The 23,037-nt window shown below is 41.4% G+C and overlaps 1 protein-coding gene and 1 long non-coding RNA gene across 4 annotated transcripts in view; one reads left to right on the top strand and one right to left on the bottom strand.

Annotated features, from left to right (window-relative positions):
* The first annotated feature begins 15,907 nt into the window (after positions 1-15,907).
* LOC114916353 (putative UDP-rhamnose:rhamnosyltransferase 1) overlaps positions 15,908-23,037 on the top strand; it is a 28,647-nt gene continuing 21,517 nt past the window's right edge. The window contains exon 1 of one of the 2 annotated variants that reach the window (XM_029272846.2): positions 15,908-16,630. In XM_029272846.2, coding sequence (XP_029128679.2) covers positions 16,018-16,630 — 613 coding nt within the window. In that variant the 5' untranslated portion in view covers positions 15,908-16,017. The remainder of the gene's footprint in view (positions 16,631-23,037) is intronic. The other variant, XM_029272848.2, reaches the window with a different exon arrangement.
* On the bottom strand, positions 15,987-22,660 carry LOC109805503 (uncharacterized). 2 transcript variants are annotated; one of them, XR_014432410.1, is made up of 5 exons: positions 19,845-22,660; positions 19,721-19,749; positions 19,522-19,599; positions 18,693-19,047; positions 15,987-18,576 (listed from the first exon to the last, which is right to left on the bottom strand). It is a non-coding gene; the product is annotated as an uncharacterized LOC109805503 (long non-coding RNA). The 2 variants fall into 2 exon arrangements; XR_014432409.1 differs by having other exon boundaries at positions 15,987-19,047.

Here is a 23,037-nt window from a genome sequence, read left to right as displayed (position 1 = left end):
TATGTTCATTTCCCATCTTCGTCTTCTCTGTTTCCGTTGCCATTTTCGGCAACTGGGTTCTCCTCCTTCCTTATTGCTCTTTCATTTGTCAAAGGGGTACCAGGTACTTCGATTTCCCTGTTCTCTCTTTCTTCTCCAATCTTTCCTTCTTTGAGTCTTTTTGTTTTCTTGATGGCTAGGGAGAGTGGTGCCGCATCTTCTACGCCTGCCAAGGGAAAGGGTAAGGCGCGCGGCAAGGCGGTGGCTACCGGAACGGCCACCGCCGATAAGAAAAAGGTGAAGAACCCGCCTAAGGATCTCGTCCCCGGCGTTCCAGGCTACGACTGGGTCAGGCGTGACGTGGGGGAGTGCCAGAGTGTGTTCAGGTCGTTCATGGAGATCAATGAGCGTGTCTATATGGGGGGTTCTTCTGACCCTCCTTTCTTTTATGTATACCAGTGTTTCTTTAGGGATTTAGGTGTGTGTCTTCCCTTCACACAATTTGAGTGTGACTTTTTGAATTTTATCAACTCGGCTCCTTGCCAATTGCACCCCAATAGCAGGGTTTTTTTGCGGGCCTTTCAGGTCCTGTGTTCGGCCTTGGGGATAGAGGTGTCTCTGCCCGTTTTCCTCCATTTTTACCAATTGAAAATGGGTGTTCCTCCTTATGGCTTGATGTCCCTGAATGGGAGTAAGGCTGGGGGTCTTTTTTCCCTTTACTCCCAATCGTACAAAAATTTTAAACAAGAGTTCTTCCGGGTGGTGCTTGTGGATGTCAACCCGTTAGAGGATGGGGCATTCTATTTCGGTGGGTTACCGAAGATCCCCCTCTACTGGCGGCCGGTCCCGGCTAGGTTTCACGGAGTGGGGGAGTTGCAATTGTCGGCCTCGGATGCCATCGCCATTGCAAACCTTGAAGCGCTCCCTCGTCCGCTGGATTGCAAGCTCATCCTGTCGCTTGCCAACTCGGTGTACAAGGAGAGGGGCTTAGAGAGTGATTACCTCTTCTTTCTTTTTAGGGTTTGTAGGAGTTTCTGTTACTGATGTATCTGATTTCTTGTGTTCGCAGGCATAATGGGCAGGAACAAGTGGCGTAAGTTGAAGCACCGCTACAACGTCGCCGAGATTGAGGTCCCAGAGCCTCAAGAGGAGGACGTGGCCCCCCTGAAGACGCACAGGAAAAGAAATAGGCGGGAGAAGGAGGTCGGGGGGACCTCTGCCCCTCGAGATGCTGAGGAGGTGACCTCCAAGGCCGCTGATGCCGATGCGGTCGACCTTACTGGGAGCTCAGGTTGCTGAGCAGGTTGCCCAGGCCACCTGTCGCCACCGGCCCGAAACGGGCTTTCGGCATTCGCGAAGGATGGTTGGACTCTTTTGTTTTAAAATATGGATTGCTTAGAATGACTTATTCTCAAACTGAGACCTCGTCAAACGAGCAATTTTATTAAAAGGCTCACCAATCCATGTTAATCCCAAGCGGGACCCTCTATGGATTAGTGGTTTTCATAAAAATTGAGGGTTCATGGAGTCGCCACCAATGTTTTACTCAAAACATTGGAAAAAGAAGTTTAAGGCAATCGATTCAAAAATCGACTTTGGCCATTACAACCAGAGTCGGGTAAGGGAGTCGGTTACGCGTGAGGAAGGTGTTAGCACCCCACAGCGCCCCTTTCGGGTTCCCTATGACAGATTATTTCTAAAATAACAGTGTAAAATTACTAAATTACCCCTTTTATTATGAATGATTAAGAATTAAATATCTACATGGTGACTTATTAAATTATGCAACAAACAGAAAGCGGTAAAAGGAAGGATTAAAGGGAAACCTCTTGAAGCGTGCTTTTATATATTGCAAAAAATGAACTGGGAAGCGTTTTGGCGTTCCCTCGCTCTACAAGCCCGCTTCTCGCTCTCCTAGAACAAAATTTTAACTAAGGGAATCAAAAAAAGATTTCCCCTCGACTAGGTTCGATCCTCAAGCAAAATGGCTCGGGGCTCAAGAACTTCGTCGGATCAACTCTCCGAGTGATTTCTAGGGCAGAACACTGCTCAAAAACCCCAGAATACTCAAGGAGAGGGTTGAAACTCTGTTCAAAAGTGTGGAATGACGTCCAATTGACGTCATATTTATAGGGAGTAGGCGCAATACGGCCTACAGGAGCAATACGGCCGTATTGAAATTTTTGAACTTCAATACGGTCGTATTGAGTTTCAATACGGCCGTATTGAAATTCAGAAATTTCAATGCGCCCGTATTGAGTTCGCTGCGGGTGTATTGAAGTGTCAATACGGGCGTATTGATTTCAGTACGGCCGTATTGAAGTTTCAGAAACTTCAATACGCCGTATTGAGTTCACTGCGGCCGTATTGAAGCTTCAATACGGCCGTATTAAGTTCAGTACGGCCGTATTGGGCTTCATTCCCTCCACTTCCTTATTTTGAGCTATTCTAAGACCTCTAGACCTACAGAGAACCCTCCTAGGGCCTTCCAGGAGTCCTTCTGGCTGATTTTCCTTCAGTCTTCGAGAGTCTTCAAGCTTTATTTCCGACCCGGACAATTTTAGGGGTCTACAGCTGCCCCCCCTTTACTTAGTCGGACGGCCTTTTGGTGTACCGGCTGACAAGTAAAGGAGTTGACCCAATTGTCCGGGTGATGTGCCGACCTTCTAACTTGTAATGTCTTCCGGCGGAAAATTGTTGAGTAGCCTCTCCAGGTGGGTGCATACCTCGGCGCTTCTGACATCCTCGGTAGCTGAGTTTACCCTCTCCAGGGTCAACTTCACTCGACGCCCGAGCCGGAAGTTGGACATCAACGCACCTCTGATGACGCTGATGGTTGAGTACCGTCTCTCCAGACCTAGCCTCACTCGACGCCCGAGCCGGAAGCTAGACACCAGTGTGTTAACATCACCCTGATGATTGAGTACCCGCCTCTCCAGGCTCTGCCGCTTAACATTTGGCAGTTGAGTTTGCCCTCTCCAGGGTCTACGTCTTAACATCGGCAGGTGAGTTTACCTCTCCAGGGACTGCGTCTTAACATCGGCAGCTGAGTTTACCCTCTCCAGGGACTGCGTCTTAACATCGGCAGCTGAGTTTACCCTCTCCAGGGACTGCGTCTTAACATCGGCAGCTGAGTTTACCCTCTCCAGGGACTGCGTCTTAACATCGGCAGCTGAGTGTACCCTCTCCAGGGACTGCGCCTTAACATCGGCAACTGAGTTTACCCTCTCCAGGGACTGCGTCTTAACATCGGCAGCTGAGTGTACCCTCTCCAGGGACTGCGTCTTAACATCGGCAGCTGAGTGTACCCTCTCCAGGGACTGCGCCTTAACATCGGCAACTGAGTTTACCCTCTCCAGGGACTGCGTCTTAACATCGGCAGCTGAGTGTACCCTCTCCAGGGACTGCGTCCGTGTCTTCTGATCACTTCGGCAATGCGAGTTTACCCTCTCCAGGGTTTTGAGATGATTTTTGTCTCCACAATCCACTATGCTGCTTCGACAGTTTTTTCTGATTTTGTGCCGCTGAGGGCTGGATAACGCAGGGATCCGTCTAGGGGATGTGCAGTCATTCATAGGTTCCTGTGCCCCAACTTGCCTTGCATTGTTGGTACCCATGAGGAATTTCTGACTCCTTGGGGTATGGACACAGATGCTCTCTCTTTGAGTTGAGCGATGCCTTATGTTTGGCTGACGTCCTTTGACGTTGGTGGAGTATCCCGGTTGTCCTTATTCGGGTGACTCTTTTCAATTTTCTGATTTTGTAGCCTCTGTGTAGGCTATTATCCACTAGGGAATTCTGTCATTCATTTCTTGACTGGCCTCTTCTGTTGGGCAGATAATCTTGATGTTCGGTGCTTGGCTGGATGCCGCATTCCGCTTGGGGAATATTTATTGAGATTTTTTTTTTTTTTTTTTTTATTTTTTTTCTCCTTTTGTAGGGATGCCTCTTGAGTAGGCGATTGGGGACTTGGGGATCTTATTGTATCCCAGAGTATTATTTAGGAAGCCTCTACAGGCTTAGCCTCGCTCAGCACTTTGAGTCGGAGAGCTATCTTCCACTGAGGAAGTGTTAAGTCCTTTGACTTGTATATACTGTTTGGATGATCGCATTTCCATTGGGGATTGCGTCGATTTTTCTTTGATAGCTCTCGCTGGGGATTCGTTCCATGAGCTTGAGTTGAGGTTTTCTCTGGGGAGTATTATTTCTGCGAGCCTCTCCAGGCTCATTTATTCTTTGATGTGGAGGATGAGGAGTATTTTGGTAAGCCTCTCCAGGCTCAGTTATTCTGTACAAACTGATGAGTATTGTTTCGGCAAGCCTCTCCAGGCTCAATTATTCTGTATGATGCTGTTGATTTTCTGAATCTTTGTATTTTGCTTGCTGCTGTCATACACAAGCAATTTTCTATTTTTCTATTTTATGCAGTTGCCTCATGATAAGGTCTTTGAATGTGCAACTAATGTGTGTGTGATGCACAAATGCAATACAATTTTTATTTTTGTTCATTTATTTAGAAAAGTGAGTGGCTCTCCCTATCCTCTTCTTCTTGGAGGACTTTCTGTCATTGACGCGAGGGAGTATTTTCGTGAGCCTTTATGCAGGAGATTATGGATTTTACAGGAACCCCTCCAATTTTCTTTTTATTGACCGATTATTAATGGAATTTCGTACAATTTTTATGAAAAACCAATTCAGAGGCATAATCACATGGTCAAGAAAGAAAAGAAACAAATGGATATTTTTATTGATATTCACAAATGTTTATACAGAAAGATTTACAAAGGGAATTTCTGAAGAATGGCTGGCCGAGGTGGGCTATACATTTTTGGCTCAAAACAATTATATCTGTAATTGCCGCTCTTCCCGTTTCCTAGTTGTTTCGGGTGAGATGCCTGAGCTAGGAGTGTAGATACTGCAAGACGCTTGCTTCTAGAAGATTATCACTTGAACCGCCTTTCGGTTTTCGGTTCAAGTGATCGTTGCTTGCTTTACTTTTTGCATCTTATTCTTTTGCCCCTAATTTTTGCCTAGGACATGTCCTAGCGGGGATAATTTTGCCTTTGTTTTGCCTAGTACCCTTGTACTGGCGGGCTTTTCGTTTTGCCCTAACTTTTGCCTAGGATGCCCTTTTTTGGGTTTTCATCCTAGCGGGCTGATGCAAGCAACGTCTTCAAGCATAATACTTCTTTACCACGTCAGCATTGACTGGGTATCGAAGTTCTTCTCCGTCCATGTCTGTGAGAATCAATGCTCCTCCGGAGAAAGCTCGCTTCACCACGTATGGTCCTTCGTAATTTGGGGCCCACTTTCCGATTTTGTCCTTTTGAGCTGGTAGCAATTTCTTCATCACCAGCTCTCCCTCATGGTAGATTCGAGGATGGACTTTCTTGTCAAAAGCCTTTTTGATCTTCCTTTGGTAGGCTTGACCATGGCATATGGCGTTCAGTCGTTTTTCTTCGATAAGGTTCAATTGGTTGTATCGACTTTGAACCCATTCTGCCTCGGAAAGTTTTGCTTCCATGATTACTCTCAGAGACGGTATCTCGACTTCAACCGGCAGAACTGCCTCCATTCCATAAACAAGGGAGAATGGAGTAGCTCCTGTGGATGTACGTACTGAAGTCCTATAACCATGGAGAGCGAAGGGTAGCATCTCATGCCAGTCTTTGAATGAGACAACCATCTTTTGTACTATCTTCTTGATATTCTTATTGGCTGCCTCGACTGCCCCATTCATCTTTGGTCGATATGGGGAAGAGTTATGGTGCTGAATTTTGAACTCTTTGCACAGTTCTTCCACCATCTTATTGTTCAAATTGGATCCATTATCAGTGATGATTTTGTCGGGAATACCGTATCTGCATATGATATTCTTTCTGATGAAGGACGTTACCACCTTTCGGGTCACATGAGCATACGATGCCGCTTCTACCCATTTGGTGAAATAGTCAATGGCCACAAGGATGAACCTATGTCCATTGGATGCCTTTGGCTCGATGGGTCCAATAACATCCATGCCCCACATTGCGAATGGCCATGGTAAAGCCAGAACATTGAGTGGCGTTGGTGGGACATGAATATTGTCGGCATATGCTTGACACTTGTGGCATTTCCGAACGTATTGGTAACAATCCCTTTCCATGGTCGACCAGTAGTACCCTGCCCTAAGGATTTTCTTAGCCATTGCAGGCCCGGGAATATGGGTACCGAAAACCCCCTCATGTATTTCTTTGATTACATCTTGAGCTTCGACTTGGTCTATATATCTTAACAAGACCGAGTCATAATTCTTTTTGTAGAGGGTTTCTCCAATCAACAGAAATCCCATGGCCCTTCTTCGGATATGCTTTTTATCATTATCACTAGCCATATCAGGATATTCCCCTTTTGACAGATATTGTTTGATGTCATGGAACCATGGATGATCGTCAACAGCTTCATCTATCAGTAGGCAGAACGCTTGCTTATCGTGCCGCCGGATATTGATGATGGGCATTTCATGCTCCTTATCCAAGGCGAATATCGATGATAGTGTAGCAAGGGCGTCAGCGAACTGATTTTCCTCCCTTGGGATATATTCAAAGACGACATTTTGAAAGAATTGTATCAGGTCTTTGATATGTTCAACATATGGTATCAGCTTAGGATTTCGGACTTCCCATTCACCTCGCAGTTGGTGGATGACTAAAGCCGAATCTCCGAATACTTTGAGCTTTAGGATACCATTGTTGATTGCTGCTTGGATTCCTAACGCGCAAGCCCCGTATTCGGCCATGTTATTTGTGCAGTCGAAGTTGAGTCTTGCCGTTAGGGGGATATGCTTTCCTTGTGGGGAGATTAGTACTGTTCCAATCCCCTGTCCAAGCATGTTGGAGGCTCCATCAAAGTACATGGTCCACGTATCATCCTTGGGATCTTCATGTTGTAAATGCATTATATCCTCATCGGGGAAATCATCCTGAAGGGATTGATAGTCATTGGTCGGCCCGTGTGCTAGGTAATCAGCTAGGGTACTACCCTTGATGGCCTTTTGTGTGACATGTATGATGTCAAATTCTGATAATTGCACTTGCCATCGGGCAATCTTCCCAGTGATTATTGGTTTGTCGAACACGTACTTAATTGGGTCCATTTTGGAAACCAACCAAGTAGTATGCCTTATCATGTACTGCCTGAGCCTTTGTGTTGCCCACGCTAACGCACAGCAAGTCTTTTCTAATGGCGTGTAACGGGTTTCATAATCAAGGAACTTTTTGCTCAGGTAGTAGATGGCTTGTTCTTTCTTTCCAGTTTCGTCCTGTTGCCCTAGCACGGCTCCCATGGACTCATCAAGCACTGTCAGATAGAGGATTAATGGCCTTCCCTCGACAGGTGGCACCAATACTGGTGGATTGGCCAAGCACTGTTTGACCTTGTCAAAAGCTCGTTGACAATTCTCATCCCAAGTTTCGGAATGATTCTTGCGCAATAGCTTAAATATTGGCTTGCACGTGTCAGTCAACTGTGCGATGAACCTTGCAATGTAGTTCACCCTGCCAAGGAATCCTCTTATCTCCTTTTCGGTTTTAGGAGGAGGCATTTCCATTATTGCCTTTACTTTATCGGGATCCACCTCTATGCCTTTTTCACTGACGATGAACCCGAGAAGCTTACCCGACCGAACTCCGAAAGTACACTTACGGGTTTAGCTTAAGCTGATACTTACGAAGCCGATTGAATAATTTTCTCAAATATTGGATGTGGTCCATCTCGTCTTTTGACTTTGCGATCATGTCATCCACGTATACTTCAATTTCTTTGTGGATCATATCGTGGAATAGCGTCACCATCGCTCGTTGGTAGGTGGCACCCGCATTTTTAAGTCCAAAAGGCATCACCCTGTAGCAGAAAGTGCCCCAGGGTGTGATGAAAGAAGTTTTCTCGCGGTCTTCTATATTCATCTTGATTTGATTATACCCCGAGTATCCATCCATAAAGGAATAGAGTGTGTTTGTGGCAGTGTGATCCACAAGTGTATCGATGTGCGGCAAGGGAAAATCGTCCTTTGGACTGGCACGATTCAAATCCCTATAATCAACACACACTCTAACCTTCCCATTCTTTTTGATGACTGGCACAATGTTAGCCAGCCATTCAGGATATTGGGATACGACCAAGAATCCCGCATCTAATTGCTTTTCTACCTCCTCCTTGATCTTTAAAGACCATTCGGGCTTGATTCGTCGAAGCTTTTGCTTAACGGGTCGAAACCCTTCTTTTAATGGCAACTCATGCTCGACGATGTTAGAGTCCAATCCGGGCATATCACGGTACGACCATGCAAATACGTCCTTGTATTCCCTTAATAATTGAATCAACTGTGTTCTTATTCCATCACTGATATGGGTCCCAATGTTGACCTCTTTCAATTCTTGACCCTGCCCCAAATTCACGGTCTCCAATTCTTCTTGATACGGTTGGAGTAGACGAGCTTCTTGATCTAGCAGCCTTTGCAGACCCGGAGAGATGGTCTCCTCATCACTGTCCAACTCAACCCATTCATCCTCGGCTTTCGGATTCCGGTCAGAGCGAGCAATCACAGACATAATTATTTATTGGTTCTGTTTAGGTTTAGAGTTTATTAATATTAATGAGAGAGAGAGAATAGAACAAAATGAGAGAATAATGTGTGAAAAATGCCTCTTTATTGATATATGTACAAAACCCTTATTTACATGAGAGGTTCTCATGATCTCGGGTACTGATCATGAGTCCCTAAAAGAAAATTAAGAAAATTAAGGAGAGGCCCTATTGTGGCTTGCCCTTCTCTCTACTCCTGCTTCGGTAGAGGGTTCTTGCTCACGTCGGGCGCTGTCGAATCGAAAGTGACCCACCCAGCATCAATAAGGCCTTGGACCTTGTGTTTGAGAGCTAGACAGTTCTCTGTTGAATGCCCTGGTGCTCCCGAATGGTATAGACATTTGTCCTGAGGCTTGTACCAATCGGGGTAAGGTGGGTCGATCTTTCTTGGTGGAATATAGGCTAGAAGTTGGGCTTCTACTAGCTTCGGCAGGAGATCGCTATAAGTGGTCGGAAGTTTGTCAAACTTCTTCACAGAGTTGTATTGCGATTTGCCTGACTTCGAAGTGGAAGAAGATGGAGAAATGGTTACAGCGTTGACTCCTCCTTCTTTCTTCTTCCCGAAGGCCTTCTTAGCTTCATATGGTTGGGAAGGCTTAGCCAGCTTCCCACTTTTAAGTCCTTGTTCCACCCTTTCTCCAATGGTGATGATGTCCGAGAAGAGTGTCGTTGTGTTCCCTATCATTTTATCGTAATAGGGACCAGTCAACGAGTTGATGAATAAGGACACCGTCTCCTTATCCGACAGCGGGGGCTCTATCTGTGCCGCCAATTCCCTCCAACGTTGGGCGTACGCCTTGAAGGATTCATCGTTCTTTTTACTCAAGGCTTGAAGATCAGACCTATCGGGTGTTAGGTCGATGTTATATTTATAGCGCTTGAGGAAGGCGTCGGCCAACTGCCTCCATGTATGTACTAGATTTCCGTCTAGCTGCATATACCAGTTGAGTGCAGTTTCAGCTAAGCTCTCTTGGAAACAGTGGATCAAGAGCTTTTCATTTGTGGCGTATGCAGCCATTTTGCGACAGTACATGGTGAGATGACTTTTGGGGCAAGTCGATCCCACGTACTTCGGGAAATCTGGCACTTTAAATTTAGGAGGGAATTGAATGTCCCTCACTAAGCCCATATCGGCGGCATCTTTGACATCAAAATCATGCCCCTCCATAGCCCTTAGCCGATCCTCGAGGGCATGGAATTGTTCCTTTGAGACTTCGGGCTCTTTTATTATAATTCCTGCCCCAAGGGGTACGGCGTTTGGAGGATCTTTTTCATGCTCTTCCTCCTCTCCCTCATGATGGGACCCATGATCACTGTGATGAGATTCATGGATGTTGTGATGACGCATGAGTTCCATCATTTGCGCCATTTGCTCTTTAAGCTGTGAAAGCTCGGTTGTGAGCTTCTTGTTTTGCTCCTCCAATGCTTCCATTTTCTTGATTCTCTGTGCGCGCGTAAGGACAGAGAGATGACCAGCCACTTTCTAAAATGAATGTTTAGTTAGTTTATTTTATGGAATGAATACACTCTTTAACATGAGCTTGATAAACCTCCATCTTTAAGGCGCTGCCTTTTTAAGATGGAAGTTTACCACCCTTCTTTATCTATGATCTCTCCCCAACGGAGAATCTCTATAGTCATGGGTCTCTTTCACTCATGTCAAGAGGTATTGGTGACCCTAAAATGTATGTTTTTATGAGGATGCATGATGTCTTATTGGTAATGATGTACATGCTCCTCACTTTTATTATATTTTCACACATGGTCTTTCCTCTCATGTCATGGTTTTTTATGCATGGGGATTATTTTTAGACCTTATCACGAGGTTATTTATTAATGCACAAACAATTGCACATAAGCATTTACACAAACAATTCACTCATCCACGAACAGTCACGAGCAAATCACGAGGTAGGGGTCTCCTGCAGAAAAGTGCATATTCAAGGAGGATCTAACTGTTCTCACTTGGTCAAAGGCCCCCAAGGTGCCCCCATTATAGGGACCCAATTCCTCTCGTCGTAGGTCGATGGAAAGCTCCAACGCACCGTCGGACTCAAGTTCATGGTTATCACCTTGAGTGATGTTTTCCGACAACGGTCTCATAGGCTCCTATAAACCCATCAACCGGCCGTACTAACATCCACTCCCTATGGATTACCACTCATGCCCCCGGGTGTAGAGGGAACTGTTGTGTGCAAGGGTTTGTGTGCAATTTTATTTCAAACAATTGCGGAAAATTAAACATACAACAGTTATTAAAGCCAAATAGATAAACATGTTATCATACAAGTGAGGGGTAATAAAGTAATTTTAACTATTATTTGTTAAAAATAATTTGTCACTAAATGGGACTGACTCTCGAGGCTTCCCCAGCAGAGTCGCCATCTGTCGCCACCGGCCCGAAACGGGCTTTCGGCATTCGCGAAGGATGGTTGGACTCTTTTGTTTTAAAATATGGATTGCTTAGAATGACTTATTCTCAAACTGAGACCTCGTCAAACGAGCAATTTTATTAAAAGGCTCACCAATCCATGTTAATCCCAAGCGGGACCCTCTATGGATTAGTGGTTTTCATAAAAATTGAGGGTTCATGGAGTCGCCACCAATGTTTTACTCAAAACATTGGAAAAAGAAGTTTAAGGCAATCGATTCAAAAATCGACTTTGGCCATTACAACCAGAGTCGGGTAAGGGAGTCGGTTACGCGTGAGGAAGGTGTTAGCACCCCACAGCGCCCCTTTCGGGTTCCCTATGACAGATTATTTCTAAAATAACAGTGTAAAATTACTAAATTACCCCTTTTATTATGAATGATTAAGAATTAAATATCTACATGGTGACTTATTAAATTATGCAACAAACAGAAAGCGGTAAAAGGAAGGATTAAAGGGAAACCTCTTGAAGCGTGCTTTTATATATTGCAAAAAATGAACTGGGAAGCGTTTTGGCGTTCCCTCGCTCTACAAGCCCGCTTCTCGCTCTCCTAGAACAAAATTTTAACTAAGGGAATCAAAAAAAGATTTCCCCTCGACTAGGTTCGATCCTCAAGCAAAATGGCTCGGGGCTCAAGAACTTCGTCGGATCAACTCTCCGAGTGATTTCTAGGGCAGAACACTACTCAAAAACCCCAGAATACTCAAGGAGAGGGTTGAAACTCTGTTCAAAAGTGTGGAATGACGTCCAATTGACGTCATATTTATAGGGAATAGGCGCAATACGGCCTACAGGAGCAATACGGCCGTATTGAAATTTTTGAACTTCAATACGGTCGTATTGAGTTTCAATACGGCCGTATTGAAATTCAGAAATTTCAATGCGCCCGTATTGAGTTCGCTGCGGGTGTATTGAAGTGTCAATACGGGCGTATTGATTTCAGTACGGCCGTATTGAAGTTTCAGAAACTTCAATACGCCGTATTGAGTTCACTGCGGCCGTATTGAAGCTTCAATACGGCCGTATTAAGTTCAGTACGGCCGTATTGGGCTTCATTCCCTCCACTTCCTTATTTTGAGCTATTCTAAGACCTCTAGACCTACAGAGAACCCTCCTAGGGCCTTCCAGGAGTCCTTCTGGCTGATTTTCCTTCAGTCTTCGAGAGTCTTCAAGCTTTATTTCCGACCCGGACAATTTTAGGGGTCTACACCACCGAGGTGAGTGCCTTGCTTTTTGTATTTTCTTCTATTCTCTATTTTTCTTGTCCTTTTCCTTAGGAAGAAAGTCTTGTTTTTTGCAGGCAAGGAATGTTGCTGAGGTCTCGGTGCCTCCGAGTTCGGAGGCGCCAGGGGCGGACCCCGCCCGTTGCCGAGTAGGAGGCGCCTGCCTCTGCCTCTGTCGATAACCGTGGAAAAGGGCTGAGCTCTGAGGTCCCGACTCCCACTCCCGCAAGCTCGGCGCCGCCGTCTGGCTCGTCGAAGGAGTGCCCTAGAAGCCAGTATCTCGCTCAGCGCTTTGTAAAGGGTTCCTCCCAGGTGCTGTTGGACCATGTGAGCACTTCGGAGGACATAGACTCTTTATGGAGTGCGGGGGTAACTGCGGAGAAGTTCTTCCATTTGGATGGATCTAGCAGCACGGGCGCGGTGCTCGTCCACGTCGCGAGGAGTTTCACGACATAGGCTGTCGACGAACGGTCCGGGCTTGAGTGCCATGAGCATGGCGTGCAGGGCAACTTCAGGATTTAGGTTTTGAATCCTAATCAAGATGTTGGCAAAGCGTTCCATGAACGCCCTCAACAGTTCATCGTCGCCCTGCCTGAGACTGGCCAAGGCGGCGGAGGTGACGTGGTGAGGTCGACTCGTGGCATACTGTGCCGTGAATAGCCTAACCAGGGTGTCGAAGCTGTCGATTGATTCAGCAGGTAACTGGGTGTACCAGTTCAATGCATCCCCCTTGAGTGAGGTCAGGAAAATCCTACACAAAATAGCATCGTCGTTAGTGTAAAGGTTTACCTGTGTGACATATAGGTCAACGTGCTCGTCTGGGTCCGTCGTGCCATCGTAGCGGTCGATGTGGAGGGGCTTCCAGCCAAAGGGCAGAAGTGTCTCCATGATACCATCCACAAAGGGGTGACGGCGGATGCTTGCCCGATTACTTGGAGCCTGGGCTGGAGCAATGCTGACTTCATGGACTGACCTATTTGTCAGTGCGTGCGACCGGTGTGTAGCAGGTCGGGGGGTCGGTGCCCTATGCGCTGTTGGTGGCCGAGAAACCGAGTGCCCCTCTTCCTCGTGTTGGTTACTCGGTTGAAGGGGTTGATCAGAGGAGCGTCGAGGGAGTTGAGCGCGAATATGCTCATTCTCTGTGCGCAGCGCCGCTAGGTCATCTTCATTAGCGGTACGCATTGCTGCTAGGTCAGTTTCGTGCTTGGCACGCATGCTTTGTAGATCGGCGGTGTGTTGCTGCCGCATATGCTCGACCTGTTCGATCAGTCGTCTCAATGCTGCTTCGTTGTCCATGCTAGTTGTGTGATCTAGGTCATCAGTTGCGCGTCTGCTATGGCTTCTGGTGAAAACCATAAGCGTGGCCGATAAAAGCTGTCTTGATCGGCCCCACGGTGGGCGCCAAATGTTCTTACCGGAGATCGGTCGTAGGGGACGATCCGCTGGGTAAGATCGATGAGCCTCCTTCGCTGGTACGTTGGTTGCTCCAAGATGGGGGTGGTACCTGCAAAAGAGACTCTAATGCTAAAGTTAGTGTTTGTGGGCATATGAGTCTCGTATAAGTAATGCACGTACCTTTGTGTGAATTAGGGTTTCGTTGGGCCTTGGGCCCGAGATCAGTTATGACCTATTCAGGTAACGGACCTCGTCTTAGCCTAGGTCTCCCAGCGCGTGTCAGAGGTGCGTATCCGAGGTCGTTCTGCACTGATGCCGAGCTGGAGCTCGGCTTCGCGGTACGGATAGTACAGTAGGTAACTTTCTTGCGAATTTTTTTTTAGCAAGAAACTTTCTTGCGAATTTTTTCCCAAGAAATTTCGAAGAAAATTTTTTTGCGAATTTTAAAATTTGCAAAAACATATTATCCACGAAGGTATTACCTGCAGATAAAATTTTGCAGAAAAATTCGTAGGAATAATATTTACCGCAAATTTTAATACAAAATTCACAGAAGAAGTCGTTTGTAATAAGAGAAATTCTAGTAGTGTATGAATTTGTAAACTTTTGCATTAAAAAACTGTATTAGTTGTACAAAATATTTTAATCTAAAATTTATTAATATTAAATATTTGTGACGAATTACTATTGACCCAAATATTTTAAATTTATTTGTGTCAGGACATTGATTTTTTTTCTTCTCATTTTAGTATGTACGATGAATTTGTGATTATTTTTGTAATAGTTTTTAATATAATAATATTTATGAAAACTACTTTGTCAGTTATGATTATTATTCTACAGGTATTTAATTTTTTTTTATATTTATTATGTTAAAATAAGAGAAAAAACTATCATTGATAAATTATTTATGACATGTATATTTTTGTCACTAATAATAAAATTATAGTCAGAATTTATAATTTGGTCATTATTAAAAATAATATTAATGATAAAATAAAAATTAGTCATAGATAATATATAATTATTGTCAATTTATCATTTTGTCACTAAATTATTATCACTAAAAATTATAATTCTTGTAGTGATTTTATCATGATAATCTACTGTATTTTTTATCCTTAAGGAAGAGCTGAGCTAAGTAAAATAATAAGATCTTGTCCTTACTATTCCAATCTCCATCATGAGATCGACTCTAATTGTTTTACATGATACTCCTCTCTATACATTATATCTCTATACATTATATTATATATGTACAATAACAATATATATAATTTTATATTATATATTATAATGTATTTATTAAATTATATAATATATTATATATAAAATTTGCTTTCAACACTTTATTTTATATATATTTATAATAATTTTGACGTATAAATTTAAAGTATGTTATTAACTAAAATATTAAAATAAAAATTATCAATAAAATTTGCTTTCGACACTTGCAGATTGTACGTGTATTATTGTAGTCACTAGTCACTTGTGGTTGCGATCCTTCATTGCCAAAATATCACATTCGGGGACCCAGCTAGATAGCAAATGCAAGGAAAGTCAAGGCATCACAATAATTACATAATTATAAGAAAATTGTTACGGCATCTTCAAAGATTAAGAGATTTTTGATACATTCTTTTATGTAAATTTATAAAAATTATAAAAAAGAAATAACTAATTTAATTATAAAATAAATAATCTAAATTATATTTATAAAATAAAAAATAAGATAAAATTATAGAGACTAAAATTATAAAATTTTAATAATGTTATAAAACATTAAAAAAAGAAAAGAATTAATAAATAGTAGAAATAAAAAATTATTAAAATTATAATATAAAAATTCAAAAATTTAAGACAAAAGACAAAAATATATTTAAAAAAATTATTAAAATTAAAATATGTAAATTTAAAAATTTTAAATGAAAAGACAAAAAAATATACTTAAAAAATTATTAAAATTAAACTATTTAAATATAATAATATTATTATAAATAAAATTAGAATATATAAAATAAAAATAAAATGACTAAATAATTTAAAATTTTAAAGAATAAAATATTATAAATATTATTTAAATAAATTATTAAAACTATAAAATATAAAATAAAATTATAATTATAATTACAACTGTACTGATATCCTTTCAAATAATATAGGTACCGTAGAATTTTTCTAATTATAATATTATCAAAATATAAAGTTATATAAACTGGATACTGTAACTTTATAGAGAAAGTATACAATATCTGAAATTTTATCCATATAATTGCATAATTGATGTTGTTCGTACATTAGAGGAAAACAGCAATAGTAAATAAGTCACAGAACATAGCAAGCTTAATCATTACTCATTAGTATCCATGGCGGAACAGCACCAGAAGCTGCACATTGCTGTGTTTCCATGGCTAGCCTTTGGTCACATAAGCCCATTTTTTGAGCTTTCAAAGCTCATAGCTCAAAAGGGTCAAAAAATTTCTTTCATTTCCACTCCTAGAAACATCCATCGCCTCCCTAAAGTTCCCCAAAATTTACAAGCTTTGGTGGATCTGATAGAACTTCCACTTCCCCATGTTGAAAAGCTCCCTCAAAATGCAGAGGCCACAATGGATGTTCCTCTCCACATTGTTCCATACCTCAAGAAGGCTTTTGATGGTTTAGAACAACCTTTGATGAAGTTTCTGGAGACATGCAAACCTGATTGGATCATATGCGACTTTGCACCACACTGGTTGCCCCCAATAACTTCTAAGCTAGGTATCTCATGCATCTATTTCTCTATTTTTAGTGCATTTGCTTTGTCTTCCATTTTGGATTTGTTTTTCATCCGAAAGACAAGTGAATCTCCTGAGGACAAAGCTCTTGCTGATGACCACGCTGTGCAAAATGAATCTGGGGTTTCAGACTTGTTTCGACTAACAGAAATCCTGAAGGGTGTTGAAGTGATAGCTGTAAGAAGCTGCATGGAGATTGAAGGTGAGTCTCTGAAATTGCTTCCAACCATAAGTAGGAAAACAGTTATTCCAATTGGGTTATTGCCACCTTCACTAGAGTTCAATGAAGAGAGCAAGGATGAGAAGTGGGATAGCATACTTAATTGGCTAGATAAACAGGAAAAAGGGTCAGTGATTTATGTAGCATTTGGAAGTGAGGTGACACTAAGTGATGAAGAATTAACTGAAATTGCTATGGGATTAGAACTATCTGGTTTTCCCTTTTTCTGGGTTCTAAACAAGCGAGGATTTTAGCACACAAATGTGTTGGGGGATTCATGACTCACTGTGGTTGGAGTTCAGTGATAGAGAGTCTTCAAGTTTAGTGTCCACTTATTATATTGCCCTTTTCAAAAATGACCAATCCTTAAATGCTAGGAGAATGGAGGAGATAAAGGTAGGGGTCAAAGTAGCCAAAAATGAGCTTGATGAGTTCACTAGGGACTTAGTGGCCAAAGCATTGAGATCAGTGATGTCGGAAGAGGAAGGAAAAACTTATAAAAGACATGTAGTGGAGATGAGCAAGATATGTGGGGACAAAAAATTGCACCAAAAATATATGGATGAGTTTGTTGATTATATAAAAATTCTGTTAGTATATGATAGTTGTCAAGGGAATAGTTGGAGGAATAATAGAAACTTATTTGTATTGAGAGAGTAGTAGTAGTTGTGGTAATTGTTGTTGATGTTGTTGATATTACAATGAAGTCCCAATTTGCCTATTTATAGGCATGATGCTCCATCTCTAGATGATGGTAGAAATATCTAGAATTTTCTAAACTTTTCAAGTCTTTACACTCTTTTAGATTTTTCTAGAGACTTATACAACTTTTCTTATGTTTCTAGAATTTTCTTTTTCTTTCTTATACATCTTATCTTATGTTTCTAGAATACTCTTTTCTTTTCTAGAATTTGCATCATAATTTAACACTCCTCCTTGATGCAAATTTCGGTAACTCTAAGCATAGTTCGTAGTTGTTCAAATTTTGTTCTTGGTAGTGCCTTTGTAAATATGTCTGCAACTTGATCTTCTGTTGAGCAGTATTCAAGTTAAATTTGCTTAGTTGTCTCTATTTCTCTGATGAAGTGATATTTGATGGCTGTGTTTCGTTCTTTGAAGATGAATTGGATTCTTTGTCATTGTTATTGCTGATCTGTTGTCACAGTATATAACAGTCGGTCCATCTTGTTGTTCACTCATTTCTTCTAGTATTCTTCGTAGCCATATTGCTTGACTTGTAGTTTCAGCAGCTGCTATATACTCTGCTTTTGCTGTCACTACTAGAAAAATTGTATTCTAAGTCGGTTATTTTGTCATAAACCGATAAGTCATTCCACTGTGCATCCCTCATTCAAGCACTCGGCACACTATTTGTGGTCATTTATTCTTAACTTGAACTTTTTAAATAGGTAAAAGACCAAGCTGGGCAGAATGCCTTTCTAAACCTTCTGAATATCATAAATTGGATTCGGAAGTCAGGAGTATTAGATTTAACTCCTCCTTAAAGCAAATATTTTATCATCCAGATATCTCCATTTAGTCTTTCATTAAACAAAATATATGGCTCCTCGACTTCAACTTTTTGTAGCATCAAGGTGATGGAATAAAAACATTTAAAACCAATGTTTATTGTAGCACATAGTATGTCGAAAAGAAGAACCACAGACAATAATTGTTGATATTTCACTCACATAATTAAATAAGTGGTAAAGTTGAAAACATACCCTCCCAAAACGATTTCTCCAAACAAAAAAAAATACAGAAAGGAACAGAATGAAATACCTATACAAAAAAGCAATCTTATGCTAGATACAAAAATTGGGATACAGAATTACAAGAATTACCTATGAACTAGAAGTAGGAGGAGAAGAAAGACAAGACACATTGAAAGAGTAATCAATAGTAGTATTGTGATTGCATCCTGCCACCTGAGAGCAAAAAAAAAAGGTATCGATCTAATCTCAAATTTCAAGAAATCTCAAATTGCAAGAAATACAGAAAGAAAGAGCATTGGACTTTCTTCCTTTTTTTATGGAAGACTTACCATCTATAAATCTAAAATTGAAATTAGGAGAATCTTGGCACGAAGGTAAAGTTATTGGCTTTGAAAGGTTATACATCTAATCAAAGAAATATTCTTTCCACCGGTGGGTATTCGGCTGCATACACGAGCCAATAATCCAAACCCTTTCCCCCACGCCCTTTCCCCAAATACTTATGTGTATAACTTTCCAAGGGAGAATTTTACATCATTTTCATTTTAACAAGTCAGGGAGTTTCAATATTCCTCCAAAATAATCAAGATATCATACCAAACCCTTGTAATGTGAGCCTTCAGGTATGAAATATACAAGACACCAGTCCAAAGGCACAATGTTGTCTCTTCAAAAAGGTACCACCTAAATAGTTTTGATAGGTAGGAATAAAAAATCATCGTAAGAGATATTTTTACTAAGATATATACAAAATTAATAAAATAAGCAACTTCCTTGTACAATGCTGGCATGTTATTGATTACAAGGAGAACATATAGTCAAAGTCTTCACAAGGATATATAGCATTTCTTTAGATGAGCTCTAAAAATAATCCCATTCATAAATTTCACAAGTGTTCAAGCATAATAAATTACAAGGGTTACACTAACACAGAGAGCATATCAATTGAGAATTGTTCTCGTGAGAACAAATTATTTTGGTCATACAACCATACATAGATGGTCCAGATTCAAATTGAATAAAATCAATCCTAGGCATGAATGTACCATTGTATGATCAATATTTGTTGTTATCTTAACTGATTCAAAGTACCTAAATTAACTGATGCTACTCTGTTTATTCCAATGCATGAAAGATAACTGAGGTCATCAAGCATACCTTATTGCAACTCTCAATGGACTTTTTGCATTCTCCCAACTTTAGAAGGCATGCAGCAACATTCAGGTGCAGCAAATTCTTCAGTCATGAGTGGAAGAAAGAGAAAGATTTAGTCTAAATTAAAATCAACCTAATCATAAGTTAGGTAAATATGCTTCCCTTCTTTAATATGCTGGGAAAGAGACTAAAGATAACATACCCGTGTATCTGCAAAAACTTTTCCGTGTTCTGCAGCCACCGTTGTTTGAGAAAATAATAGTAAAATCGTTAATCAAATCAATCAAACGTAAACGGCATTGCGTTTCTTGTGATTCGAGTAATACCAGATACTTTGATCCTTCCGCTTCGCGTAAGAGAGATTACGACGCCGTTTGCATCGAAGCTGCAGGTGAAACGGTTGGCCTCGACCGTAATCTGGCAGTTACCTGCATAGTGAGAAGGTGGAAAACAAAGTTACCTGAGGGACGTGGACGATCCGAACGTGGTGAAGTGCCACGAGATGTACGACCAGAACAGCGAAATCCAGGTGCTGCTGGAGTTCATGGACGGAGGCTCTTTGGAGGGGAAACACATCCCGCAGGAGCAGCAGCTGGTAGATCTGTCCAGGAAGATTCTCCGGGGGCTGGCTTACCTGCACCGGCGGTACATCATGCACCGGGACATCAAGCCCTCCAACACAGATACACGGGTCTAAATTAAAGTCCCGTTTGAAATAGCTTCAGCCACCGTCAAGGTTGAGAGTTATCGGAGGGCCGTCGCTGAGAATTTGAACGCAAGAATGTGGAGAGAAGTGAGATAGAAGTGAGATAGAACCGAGAGAGAACTGAGAACTGGGAGACTGAAGGGCGCGCATGAATTGAGAGAGGACGTGCGCGCCTTAGTTTTGGGTCTCCATCTAAGTCAGTTATACACAAAAACGGTAGTAGACACTTAACATCTAAGTCGGTATTACTATAAATCGTCGTAGATATATTTGTGTAGGCTATTCTACTACGGTTATTTTCTAAACCGTCGTAGATTACGTTCATTTTATTTACAAAAATGCCACCGCGTCTTATTTTACATCATTTTTTAATAAACCGACTTAGATTACTCTTTTTGTAGTAGTGTGTTGATTGTGCAACTGTTGCTTGCTTCTTTGACGCCCAAGAGAAAAATCCAGATCCTAGTGAGAAGGCATATCCTGATGTACTCTTCATGTCATCTATTGATCCTGCCCAATCACTGTCGGTATAGCCAATCATCCTTGATTTGGTCAGAGTTTTATACCATATACCAAACTCTCTTGTGCCTTGTAGATATCTCAATATTCTTTTTCCTGTTCCATAGTGAATTTGACTTGGCTTTTGCATGAATCTTGATAAAAGACTTGTGGCATACATAATGTCTGGTCTTGTGGCTGTGAGATATAGAAGACTTTCGACTAGACTCCTGTATCGGGATGCATCAGCTTCTAGTGCTCCATCCACCTTTTGTAGTTTATCATTTGTCACTAGCAGTGTACTTACAGGTTTGCATCCGTACATATTAAATTTCTTTAGTAAAGCTTCTATATATTTCTTTTGTGATATGAATATTCCATCATTTCTCTGACTTACCTCTATACCGAGGAAGTAACTCATCAAGCCAAGATCAGTCATCTCAAAGGTCTTCATCATGTCTTATTTAAACTCCATCATCATATTTGTATTGGTTCCAGTATAAATAAGATCATCTACATATAGAGAGAGTAAGAGAGTATGTTGACCTTGAGTCTTGATGTATAGTGTAGGCTAACTCTTACTCCTCCTGAATCCATGATCAGTGAAGTACTGGTCAATCTTGCTATACCATGCTCGAGGAGCTTGCTTCAGGCCATATAAAGCTTTTTTCAGTCTCAATACTTTGCCTTCATGGCCTTTCATCACAAATCCTGGTGGTTGCTCCACATAGATCTCTTCTTCGAGTACGCCATTGAGGAATGCAGACTTGACATCCATTTGATAGATGTTCCATCCTTTATGTGCTGCAAGAGCTATTAAAGCTCTTATTGTGTCTAGGCATGCGACTGGAGCAAATGTCTCATTGTAGTCTACACCTGGCTGTTGTGAGTAGCCTTTAGCAACCAATCTTGCTTTGTGTTTTTGTATAGTTCCATCAGGATTAAGCTTTGTTTTATATACCCATTTTACTCCAATGATATCTTTTCCATGAGGTCAATCTACGAGCTCCCATGTATTATTCTTCTCAATCATTTTAATTTCTTCTTCCATAGCCTTGACCCATACTTCTTGGTTTGCTGCCTCTTCAAAGCTTCCTAGTTCAAGTATGGCCAAGTTGCAGGTTTCATATATATCTACTAGTGATCTAACCCTTCTTGGAGTAGACTCAGGTGATGATTCTTCTTGTTGTGGAACTATTCTTGGAGATTCTGGAGAGATAACAATGTCTTGATTTTTGTCTTCCAGACTTGATGTAGTTGGTTGATTGATGGACATGTATATAGTCTTCTTCTCAATTCGTTCTTCTTCCCAGTTTCAAGTAGCATTTTCATCTACTTCAATGTCTCTACTGATTGTTAGCTTCTTTTTTTGAAGATTGTAGACTCGGTAGCCTTTTGATTGTGAGTTGTATCCCAAGAATATGCCTCGTACGGTCTTGTCTTCTAACTTATGCCTTTTTTCATCTGGCACATGATGTACCAGATAGATCCAAAGACCCTTAGGTGCTTAGCTGATGGCTTCTTCCCACTCCAAGCTTCTATTGGAGTCTTGTCCCGAACTGCCTTAGTAGGATATCTGTTGAGTAGGTAGACTGCTGTGTTGATTGCTTCAGCCCAGAATGTATTCGGCAGTCCTTTCTTCTTCAACATCGATCTTGCCATCTCCATGACTGTGCGATTCTTCCTCTCTAACACCATTTTGTTGTGGAGTATATGCGACTGTAAGTTTTCACTCTATGCCTTCATCTTCGCAAAATTTGTCAAACTCGCGAGATGTATACTCCTTGCCACGATCACTTCTAAGTACTTTTATTTGTTTTCCACTTTGCTTTTCGACAAGGGCCTTGAATTTCTTAAATATTCCAAAGACTTCTGACTTTGTCTTTAGAAAATAGACTCACGTCATTCTAGAAAATCATCAATGAAGAGGATGAAATACCTGTTGTTGGTGTGTGATGGTGTCCTCATCAGTCTACAAACATCTGTATGAATTAGCTCTAACAAGTCCTTGGCTCTCCATGTTTTGCTTGTCGAGAACGATAATTGGTGTTTCTTTCCGAGAAGGCATCCTTCACAAGCTTCATTATTTTCCTTTAGGTTGGGTAGATCCCTCATCATACCTTTTTGATGTGGAAGCTTTAAGGCATGAATATTGAAATGGCCAAATCTCCGATGCCAGAGCCATGAGTCATCAACTTATACCTTCATGGAAATATTAGTGCCACGGTTGAAGCTTAAAGGAAAGCTTATATTTCTCTTCTCCATTTTTACTTGGCCAATCTCTACCCTTTTACTATCATAAATTTTGCATATAT

The sequence above is a fragment of the Cajanus cajan genome, chromosome 3, assembly GCF_000230855.2.
Source record: "Cajanus cajan strain Asha chromosome 3, NIPB_CcT2T_4, whole genome shotgun sequence".
NCBI classification, from domain to species: domain Eukaryota; kingdom Viridiplantae; phylum Streptophyta; class Magnoliopsida; order Fabales; family Fabaceae; genus Cajanus; species Cajanus cajan.
The sequence above is the reverse complement of the archived record's forward strand: the minus strand, read 5'-3'. Positions and strand labels throughout refer to the sequence as shown.